Here is an 11,501-nt window from a genome sequence, read left to right on the forward strand (position 1 = left end):
CTGACATAGGGCCCGCAATCCTCGGTTTGGGGAGGATGTGTTCAGTCCCAAGGTCCGACTGGGTCCCGGCTTCCACTATGTTTACCCAGTGTGCCGTCAGAGAGATGTACCGTCCCTGGCCACAAGCACTTGTCCAAGTGTCCGTTGTCAGGTGGACTCTCCCAGTAACTGAGTTGTTGAGGGCACGGCAGATGCTTTGGGACACGTGCTTGTGTAGTGCGGGGATGGCACACCGGGCAAAATAGTGTCGGCTGGGGACCGAGTACCGAGGGACGGCCACCGCCATAAGATTGCGGAAGGATTCCGTCTCCACCAGCCTAAAAGGCAGCATTTCCAACGCAAGCAGTCATGAAATGTGCGAATTTAGGACTGTGGCCTGTGGGACGTTAGCTGCGAATTTCAGCTTTCGTTCAAAGGTCTGGGATATGGACAATTGAACGCTGCGGTGGGACGTGGATGTGGACGTTGATGCTGTTTCTTGAGAAATCGCCATAACAAGTGAAGACTGAGAGGAGGGGGCATCTTTACATGCAGCATGGACAGGGGATTGCCTTGTACACACAACAGGGGGTTCTATTGCACGCACAACAGTGGAAGAAGCAGTGGTGACACCTGCTGACACTGGTCGTGGACCCTGGGTTTCGCCCCACAAAGTCGGGTGCTTTGCTGCCATGTGCCTGATCATGCTGGTGGTGGTCAGGCTGGTAGTTTTGTCACCCCTGCTGATGCTGGCATGACAGGTGGAACATATGGCCTTTTTGGGGTTATCAGCAGAGTCTTTAAAAAAATTCAAGACTCTGGAAGACCTACCGCTTGTACTGGCAACGTCTCTCGTGTTGGTGTTACGGGGAACGGTTGCCTGCCTTCTGTCTGCGGCCACCACACTGCTTCTTCCTGCCTGTTGGGGTACTCTGCCTCCCTCCCCGTGTGCTGCTGGCCTCACTCTGCATGTCCTCCTTCCACGTTGGGTCAGTTACTAGATCATCCACCACCTCCTCCTCTTCCACTTGCGCACCACGATCCTCCTCCTCACTTCCTGGCAATTGTGTCTCGTCATCGTCCACCTCTTGTGACAGATTGCCAACGTCGACTTCCTGTGACCGTGGCTGTTCAAATATTTGGGCATCGCAACATGGGATCTCCTCTTCCACCACTTCAAGCGTATCAGGCGAGGGGCCCAAATATGGAAATGGACCAGTGAACAGCTCTTCAGAGTGTCCAAGTGTGGGATCACTTGCTGTCTGACGACACTCGGCATGGTGGGAGGAAGGAGCATCAGGGTGAGGAGGAGTATGCGGTCGAGACTCACGGCTACTAAGAGTTGACCGTGTGGAAGACAGACCGGAGGTGGTGGTGCCCAGGTAACTGGAAGTATTATCTGCTATCCAATTAATAACCTGTTCACACTGACCAGTTCTCAATACTGGTGTTGTTCTGTGCTTCCCTAGTAATTCGGTCAAGAAGTGGGAGCAAGAAGATGTGGCTGTTGGATGTGGCACATTTTCACCTTGGCCACGGCCCCCTCCTCTGCACGAAACATCACCAGAACGTCCACTTCCACGTCCCTTGCCACGCGCCTTGCCCATTATAAATGAAGTAAAATAGCTTACACTTGCACTATCAATGGAAAAAGGGTAATAAAGAGTAGATTAGAACTGTGGAAGAGAAAAACCACAGTTATTGCTTACTGGGGTATACCACACTTTTTTAAATAGAGATATTTGCGGCTGAACAGTGAGCGACACACTCAAACTGCTTTTTTTTTAGATACCAAAGGCCCAAAACTGGATAGTACAGCGATTTGACCAGTGGAACTGCGAAACCACACTGGGATGTCGGGTCTACACAAGAATATTTTCAACAGATATATTTTTGTGTCACAACAGTCAGGAGACACTACTGTTTTTCTTTACGGAAAAAACTACCAAAAGCTGAATAATAGAGATTTTTTACCGTGGGATGGCAAAACCACAGTTATTGTTTACTGGGGTATACCACCCTTTTTTAAATAGAGATATTTGCGGCTGAACAGTGAGCGACACACTCAAACTGCTTTTTTTTTTAGATACCAAAGGCCCAAAACTGGATAGCACAGCGATTTGACCCGTGGAACTGCGAAACCACACTGCGATGTCGGGCCTACACAAGACTATTTTCAACAGATATATTTTTGTGTCACAACAGTCAGGAGACACTACAGTTTTTCTTTACGGAAAAAACTACCAAAAGCTGAATAATAGAGATTTTTTACCGTGGGATGGCAAAACCACAGTTATTGTTTACTGGGGTATACCACACTTTTTTAAATAGAGATATTTGCGGCTGAACAGTGAGCGACACACTCAAACTGTTTTTTCTTTAGATACAAATGGCCCAAAATGGATAATACAGAGGTTTGAACCGTGGAAGTGCAAAACAACACTTCTGTTTCTCTAGCCTACACAAGACTATTTTCAACAGTTATATTTGTGTCTGAAAAATCAGAGACACGCTTTTTTTTTGGGGGGGGGGGGGGACACACCGAAAGGTTAATAAGACGGGTATTTGTACAGTGTGAAGGAGGAAAAAAAAAGGAGGATTTAGATGAAAAAAATAAGGATTTTTCCTGGCCCCCGATACCTGGTGCTAAGTCCAGCAATTTCAGCAACAGGAGCACACAGGACTGTAATGCAGCGTTTGCTGGTATAACCACTGTGTCTCCTATCCAGCCTGCCTGCCTGGTATCTGGGATGGATATTAGTCCTGAAAAGGACTGTTTGTTTGTTCTGGCAGCCTTTACAGACCCTACACTAACTATTTCGCAGTTTATATCTCTCCCTAAATCAGCAGCGCTGTCCCTACACTGTCTAATCCGGAGCGACTGTGTACAAGATGGCGGCGCCCGGTTTTAAATACTCGAGGTGACGCTGTGCGGCCAGCCAATCACTGTAATGCCCACAACCAACATGGCTGCAGCATTACAGTGACTGGCTGGCAATCCCTGCATGTTCATTGGCTCTGTAAAGAGCGCCAAACATGCAGGGCGGAGACCCGAGCTCCCACCCGAGTAACCCGGAAATGCTCGGTGCTCGCCGAACATCCCGAGTAGCGTGATGCTCGGGCGAGTACCAAGCAGTGTCGAGCATGTTCTCTCAACACTAGCTGTAAGCCATAATCATCAACATTAACATAAATAAACACTTGAAATAGATCACTCTGCTTGTAATGATTCTATATAATATATGAGTTTCATTTTTTGTATTGAAGAACTGAAATAAATTAACTTTTTGATGATATTCTAATTTAGTGAGATGCACCTGTACCTCACATCCAGGACTTGGCCGGCTGCAACCTTACAATGTATATCCACAGAATTTTGGAGTTTTGTATGAGAGTAGAACTTTGTCTTCTTTACCTTTCGTATTTGCTCTACATACATGAAATTACGAGCTCTGAAGAAGAAAACAAAAAAAGCGAGATTTCAAGATATTCTGTCAGGAACTGTTTATAGTGTATTTATTTGTATAGTGTATAGTGTATTTATTTATTGCATATAGTAGACTTTTTTTTATAAATTGCAGTCTGTTGAGGGTTTTTGCTATAATGCATTGAATTTGTATTGTGAAAACATTGTATTGTGAACAACATTCATGTGAAGGTAAAGGTGGACACATCAGTATGCAAGGTGTGCCCATAGTGTTAACTGTAGATAGATGCTATAACATTAACCCGCCAAATTCAGAGGCACTGTTGTACCGTAAGAGTAAATTCTGCTCTGTACGAGAAAGCGTCTTGTCACCATGAAAATGCAGCCCAATGTGCAGGCACTGTGTTATAGAGCAGGGGTGGCGAAGTAGATTGATATATAGTTTTGTGAGAAAATATTCAGTATAACCTGTGCTTTAATCAATTAAACCTCTGATCTTTCTTTGTATTTCAGTCCAGTGGGCGGTCCTATCAGTGACTGACAGCTTTCTTTTTATAAGAATGCTTACAGAGATAGCTGTCAGTCACTGATAGAACCGCCCACTGGACCAAAAATCCTATAAAATAGAGATTTAAATGATGACAGCACAGGTTACAATGAATTTTTCGCAAAGCATTATATATCAATCTACTCAGCTCCCACTGCTCTATAAAACGATGCCTGAATAATGGACTGCATTTTCATGGTGGCAGGTTCTCGAACAATAAAAAAGGGAAGGCTAGACAGTGGACATATTAGTAGATCAAAAAAAGACTGAAAAGTTTTCAAGAGTTGATGTTCACTTGACGTTCTGTTGTTCCTTATAGTGATGGATCAATTTGTCTAAAGTCCCAAATACTCTACACATTATATGGTTATTGATTCCACGATGGTTCGGCCGATCGTTTGTCCGACAGCCGTCTCGGACTTCTCTTGAATATACAGGATCACTATCTTTGCCAAGTGCTGCTGTATTTTCTATGACTCTGATTTATGGATGTGGCTTATCTCAGGGAGAACAATAGGATCAGCAGTCTAAAATCAGACATGCCAAGTCCTTAACACCTCCAACAATCAATTATACATAGCTCCCATACACAGTAGACTGTTGGCTGAAAGTGTCGTTATCGGTGGTCTAATGTGTATGGGCGTAACTGATATATTTATTCCTCTGTGGTTATTTAGATCATTGCTTGAATTCTATATTGTACACCTAGATTCCAGCACTCAATCAATGTCACCTACTAAACAATGACCTAAAAATACAAAGGACACTGCTTATATGGGACAATTCCATGGTTGTTACAAGGTTGGTGAACCTACCTACTCAACCTTGTCATGCAATCAGAACATAAATTATTATAAGGGAAGGGTGAAGAATGCCTGATTAATAGATACTGTACTTATTTAGAACAGAAGAAAAGAGAAGTTCAAGGTCTACAGATTGACCTTAACGATTTTCTTCTTTCCTTTGGCCACAAATAAATTAACATAATTATTCTTAAGACTACAATTCCACTGGAAGCAGACAGGATGTGTCATCAAGAAATAGGACATGGTCAAGATGAAGGCCCAAGGGACTAAACAGAGGGACAAGAGGACAGGCTTATGTCAGCTCGGTAGATAAATATTCCATTTTTAATTTAAAGATAGATTGCAGGAGCTCAGTTTCCCGGGGAACCTGATTTTATACAGTTCTTCTCTTCTTCTCTCCATGAATATTTGACTGCCATTGTCTCTGTACATCACCTGAAATGGCTTAAAATGCGATTCAATTCATTCATTCTATTCAGCTGAATTCATTAGCCGTTCTATTCTTATGGGAGAGCGAAGAACACATCACTGTCACACTATGGAAATTAATTGATAATCAAAGAAGAATCAAAAGTCAGATCGACAAACTACCATTAGAAGAATAATGTAAATGTGTATATTTAAATGCATGGAAAATGTAGAAATGGAAGTTAAGCATGTTTTTTTTTATATCCAGCATGGCTTATAGAATCCTATTAAAAGTGAATTAGCATTTTCAAGTATCATACTGAGGGGCAATTAGGAATACTATCACATTGGAAAATGATTATTACAGATATTACAAAATATACAATTTTCCTTTCTTTTGTTAGCATAACACTGTTACAAAACATACGAAATAATCTGCAATGATATTAAAAAGTTTGTCCACTACTTTTACATTGATGGCCTATCCTTAGGATAGGTCATCAATGTCTGATCGGCCAGGGTCCGACATCCGGCACCTCCTCTGATATCGCTGGCTGGAAATACTTACTTGCAAAGCTGGCCGTCTACTTATAGTGGCCAGGGCTTGGTTCTGCACAACCGCCTCCTATTGATTTGAATAGGAGGCAAATGTGTAGTACTCTGAGGCAGGCACTACAAGTAGACGCCAGCTCCCCAAGTAAGGACTTCCGACCGCCGACACTGATATCAGCTGATTGGCGGGGGTGTCGGTTGTTAAACCTCGGCCGATCAGACAATCCTAAGGATTCTCATAAGGATAGGCCATCAATGTAAAAGTAGTGGACAACCTCTTTAATGATTTTGTGCACCTATAGTTATATGCTCAAGGGCTTGTGCAGAAGATTCTATCATCAGAGAGAATCAGGTCAAATATGCAAATGACATTCTGTTCAAACTCTATCACAGTTTCATCAGAGTGTCAGCATAGTGTGATCTGATTCTCTCAGATGAGGAGAATATGGAGAACAAAAAAATTCTCCATCTTCTCCATTGTGACAGCGCGCGGAAATCGGATTGCACTCAGATGTCATCCAAGTGCAGTGCGATGATCTCCACAGACTCATTAAGTTGCATGGGTGAATGCGATCCGAATATCGGATCAAACTCAGACATGCGGCGTTTTTTTCGTCAGATAGACTTTGTCCAAGGGAAAAAAAAAAATCGGACATATGCATGGCCCCATAGACTAACATTGGTCCGGGAGCGAACCTATGTTTTGTCAGGTCCCACTCGAACCAATAATACAATTGTCTGGCAAGCCCTAAAAAGTCACAACCAAGACTCACATCTTGTCAGCTTGGTGTAACATGATATACATTGTGAATCCTACTAAGTCTATTTTTACCTATACCAAGATACTATTTACAAACACAAAAAATGAAGGGTCTCTTAAACCATACAAAGTAAAAAAGAATCCTAGCAATGCCCCCCTCCCCCAATTCATCTGATTGTGGTCTTGTGGAGGAGGAGGTTGAGGGGCAGGTGTAGGTGGACATGGCAGTGTAGGTGGAAGAGGCGGAGAAGGAGGTGGCCAACACTGTTTTTGTTTATTTATTTATTTTTTAAATTTGAGGTGACCTCAAAACATTGGGAATGGAAAAAAGAATGAACAAACTGTGGAGGAGTATAACAATGGCTGGGTGCGGCTGGTATACTTCTTTAGTCATCCAAAGGTACAGACAAGTCCTCTGGGATCCACGCCTGGTTCATTTTAATGAATGTGAGCTTGTCCAAGTTGGCTGTGGAAAGGCGGATGCGCCTGTCTGTTCTCACACCCCCTATCATGCTAAACATATGTTCCGACAGTACACTTGCTGCAGGGCAGTCCAGTACCTCCAAAGCGTAAAGGGCAAGCTCAGGCCATGTATCCAATTTGGAGACCCAGAAGTTAAATGGGGCAGACCCATCACTCAGTACATGGAGATGTGTGGACATGTACTCTTCCACCATGTTGTTGAAACGCTGACTCCTGCTAATATGGACCATATCAGATAGTGGTGCCGGATGTTGTGGCGCGCTGAGGAAGGTTTTCCACATTTCGGCGAGGCTAACCCTTCCTTCCGAGGTGCTGCCGGTGCCCCAGCTGTGTTGGCGACTTCCTCCTTTTCCTTGTTCTTCCACTGAGACCCTGTTGTCAAGTGGGAACGCCGTCAGTAGCGCATCTACCAGCGTGCGCTTGTATTCCTGCATTTTACAATCCCTCTCCAGTAAAGGAAGTAAGGATGGTACTTTGTCCTTATAGCGGGGATCCAGTATCGCGGCCACCCAGTAATCAGCACTGGTAACAATACGGGCAACTCGGCAGTCGTTGCGCAGGCACAGCAGCATGTATTGGCACATATGTGCCAGGCTGCCCAAAGGCAATGAAAAGCTGTCCTCGGTGTGAGGTGTATCGTCTGGGTCCTCTGTGTCCCCCCAGCCACGCTCCAGTGATGCCCGTGAGCTGTTTTGAGTGCCACCCTGCTGTGAAGATGGTTCCTCCTCCTCATCTTCCTCCTCATCCTCCAAAACTGTCCCCTGACTGGACAGTTGTGTACCTGGCAGCTGTTGGTACAGGAACCCACCCTCTGAGCCATGTGTGGACGACTCACCAGATAATAGTGTGAATGGTCCCTGTTCCTCCACCTCTTCTTTCTCTGCCACCACCTCCTCGATCATCGCCTGAAGCGTTTTTTCAAGCAGGCATAGAAGTGGGATAGTAACGCTGATGATGCCGTCATCAGCACTGGCCATGTTGGTGGAGTATTCGAAGCAGCGCAAAACTGCACACACGTCCCGTATAGAGGCCCACTCGTTGGTCGAGAAGTGGTGTTGTTCCGCAAAGTGACTCACCTGTGTGCGCTGCAGCTGAAACTCTACTATTGCCTGCTGCTGTTCGCACAGTCTCTCGAGCATTTGCAAGGTGGAGTTCCACTTTGTGGGTACGTCGCATATGAGGCGGTGAGACGGAAGCGAGAAGTGATGCTGCAGCGCAGACAGGCGAGCAGCAGCAGGGTGAGAACGTCGAAAGAGCGCACAGACGGCCCGCACTTTCTGCAGCAGCTCTGACATCTCGGGGTAATTTTTAAGGAAGCCCTGCACCACCAAATTTAGCACATGGGCCAGGCAAGGGATGTGCGACAAATTGGCTAGACCCAGAGCTGCAACGAGATTTTGCCCGTTATCACACATCACTAGGCCAGGCTTGAGGTTCAGAGGCAACAACCACTCATCAGTCTGTTGTTTGATCCCCATCCACAGTTCCTGTGCAGTGTAGGATTTGTCCCCCAAACAGATGAGTTTCAGAAAAGCCTGCTGTCGTTTTCCCATGGCTGTGCAGAAGTTGGTGGTGCAGGTGTTACGCTGAACGAATGAGCAGGCGTTGGAGGAATCGGAGTAGGAGGCAACATGGACAGAAAGTTGTCCAGCAATCCTCGGTGGTGGTAGGACATGTGCCAGAACGCCTTCCGCCTCAGGCCCAGCCGCTACTACATTTACCCAGTGGGCAGTAAGGGAGATATAACGGCTTCCCCCATGCTTACTGGTCCACGTATCGGTGGTTATGTGAACCTTGCCACTGACAGCGTTGCGCAGTGCACACCTGATTTTGTCCACAACATTTGTGTGCAGGACAGGGATGGCCCGCCTGGAAAAATAGTGGCGGCTGGGAACCACGTACTTTGGGACAGCCACTGCCATCAACTTTTTAAAACTGTCTGTCTCCACCAGCCGGAATGGCAGCATTTCAAAGGCAAGGAATTTTGAAATACTATCATTCAGGACCAGGGCTCGTGGGTGGGTAGTGGGGTACTTTCTCTTTTTGTCCAGTGTTTGGGGGATTGACAGCGGAACGCTTCCATGGGACGGTGTGGAGATGCTCAGTGACACTGCTGGGGGTGGTGGTGGTGATACTGTCGCATCTGCTCTTTGTGGTGAGCCAGGTGACCCTGTTGATTGGGAGCAGGAAGAAGAGGCTGAGACCGCAGCAGAAGAGGGAACAGGAGGAGCCTCAGATGTTTCAAGTTTTTTCAGGTGTCTACTCCACTGTAGCTCATGCTTTGCATTCAGATGCCTCAGCATGCAGGTGGTGCTCAGGCTCAGAATGTTTATGCCTCGCTTCAGTCTCTGATGACACAGCGTGCAAACCACCCGTGTCTTGTCGTCATCGCATATCCTGAAGAAATGCCACGCCAGGGAGCCCCTTTGAGTTGGCTTTGTTGTGTTCATTGGATGAAGGAGAAAGACGAGCAGCACTGTCCTTCTAAATATAGTATGCTCAAGGAAGGGACTCGTGGTTCAGACTAATCGAAGTAGAAACCTCAGCACCACAAAGAAGTCAAAATAGATATGATCCAACGTTTCAACGGAGAGTGGTCTTTGTTAAGGACATCTGAAATGCATGAAATTACAGAATAGATACATATTATACAGTGTATGAGAAATGATATGTACAAAAAATTATACAAAACAGATGTTCAAAGGCAAATACATGGACATGGAGGCTGGGGCAAAGGGGGGGGGGAGGGAACAATGAACAAAAGTGGAAACTTAATCACTATCACAAATTAAGCTGTGTGCACACATTGCAGATTTGGTGTGTTTTTTTGCTAGCAAAACCCAAAGCAAATCTGATGCCAGCAATGTGAATGAGAAACTTGAAGTGTCATGCACACGTTGAGTATTTTTGACTTGCAGATTTGGTGCAGAAAATAATCTACGGCATGTGAATTCTCTGTGCCTTTTCGTCCTGCATTTTTCACCATTGACTTCCCTCAAATCAGCAAAAAACGCATGTTTTCGCAGCTGCGTTTTTCCTGCCAAGAGATGCAGAAATTTTACTGAATGTGTGCACACAACCTTATGGGGGCAGGTAAGTAAAAGTTTGGTGGAACAATAACGCTATTCATAAGCCTGGTGCATGTCAAGGAGGACCTATAGGGTATAATTAAGTACGATAAGTAATGTATAGAAATAATGCACACCATATAGGAGGAAGGGGGTATCTGAAACAAAAAAATAAACACATCTCAAAACCTGGATGGAGGGAGCGAGAGGAAAGAAAAGGAGGGGAAGGGGTATGGGGGAGGGAAAGGAAAAGGGTGAAGCAGAAAGATATTAGAGGATTGGTAGACAAGCACTGCTTCAGAAGAGAGATACAGAAGTACACTCTATGCTGTTCGTCCTTCGTAGTCAAAGAAAAGTATATAAGGGGTTAATACATAGTCAGCGGGAGCGTCTCAGTTGTCTTGGAATATATGATTGTGTAAATGATTTATAACACGTGTATGAATGGAAGGATGTAATATAAGTGTGTATAGAGATGTGAGTGTATACAGAAGTGTGAATACAGTGGATACATATGTCTGTAAAGCGCTGTGGAATTAATGGTGCTATATAAGTGAGTAAAACAAATAAATACATACATAGACTGATCGGCTAATTACCTTTGTGTAGCAAGAGCCGGGAATGTGGCAGAGCACAGGCGGTGGGCCTGTTGTGAGTTATGTGTACGGCACATAGAGCTGCAGACGTCTGGAAGTGTTCAGGGGGCCATTACTGGAAGTGACGTGGTGTAATCTAGGGGGGGACTAAACAATGAGGCAGTGTGGGGAGGCTCGTGCGCAGCGTCACTGTTGTGGGCGTGGCTTAGATATCAGCATGTTGGGAGACCAAAGAATGTTTCTCCGGAGGGGGGGTTACCATGGAGACCAGTGGGAGGCCGCGTGCAGAGAGAAAAAAAGACAGGAGAGTGAATATGCAGGAATGTTGGAAAAGGTGGAGGGAGGCGGAAGAAATTACACAGAGATAGTGTGAGTAACAGCGAGCTGGGGAAGGGAGAGGAACACAGAACTAGTGGAAAAGGATGTAGAGCAGCGAGTAGAGAAAGATATACCGTATATGTGGGATAAATAGTGATGTCAGGCTGGAACATATACTACTGTACCTGTACGGTCACACAAGCAGGGGGTTCTATAGAATCTGAGATTTAGGTGATCTATGGAGAGAAAGATACCATTAGTATAAACATATAGTGGTGACTAGTGATGAGCGAGCACTAAAATGCTCGGATGTTCGTTGCTTGGGAGGAGCAAATTGGAATATTCTGGTGCTCGACCCGAGCAACAAGCCCAATGTAAGTCTATGGGAAACTCCAGCATTTTTCAGGCGGCCCCCCCCGGCGGTTTGCAGAGGGCCTAAAAATTGCCCAAATCGATGGGAACAGTGCTCAAATGACATGGGAACAGCATGGGGAAGACCCCTGGAAGCATCTCCGACTCCCAGATCACTTCTGTCAACAACATTGTCAGAGTATTAC

The 11,501-nt window shown here is 45.4% G+C and overlaps 1 protein-coding gene across 1 annotated transcript; it reads right to left on the minus strand.

The window, feature by feature from the left end:
- Positions 1-6,746: 6,746 nt before the first annotated feature.
- Positions 6,747-10,787, minus strand: LOC141166708 (zinc finger BED domain-containing protein 4-like). The gene is made up of 2 exons (XM_073653658.1): positions 10,630-10,787; positions 6,747-9,575 (listed from the first exon to the last, which is right to left on the minus strand). Exon 2 carries the CDS (start codon positions 9,410-9,412, stop codon positions 6,866-6,868), a length of 2,547 nt encoding a protein of 848 aa, XP_073509759.1. The 5' UTR covers positions 9,413-9,575; positions 10,630-10,787; the 3' UTR covers positions 6,747-6,865.
- Positions 10,788-11,501: the final 714 nt, after the last annotated feature.

Source organism: Phyllobates terribilis, unplaced genomic scaffold (assembly GCF_046119375.1).
Source record: "Phyllobates terribilis strain yellow unplaced genomic scaffold, ASM4611937v1 Scaffold_11__3_contigs__length_659146591, whole genome shotgun sequence".
Classification (NCBI taxonomy): domain Eukaryota; kingdom Metazoa; phylum Chordata; class Amphibia; order Anura; family Dendrobatidae; genus Phyllobates; species Phyllobates terribilis.

What these genes read in the sequence shown, in the direction of transcription:
- LOC141166708 (XM_073653658.1), bottom strand. Translation starts at nt 9,412, where the DNA reads ATGAACACAACAAAGCCAACTCAAAGGGGCTCCCTGGCGTGGCATTTC.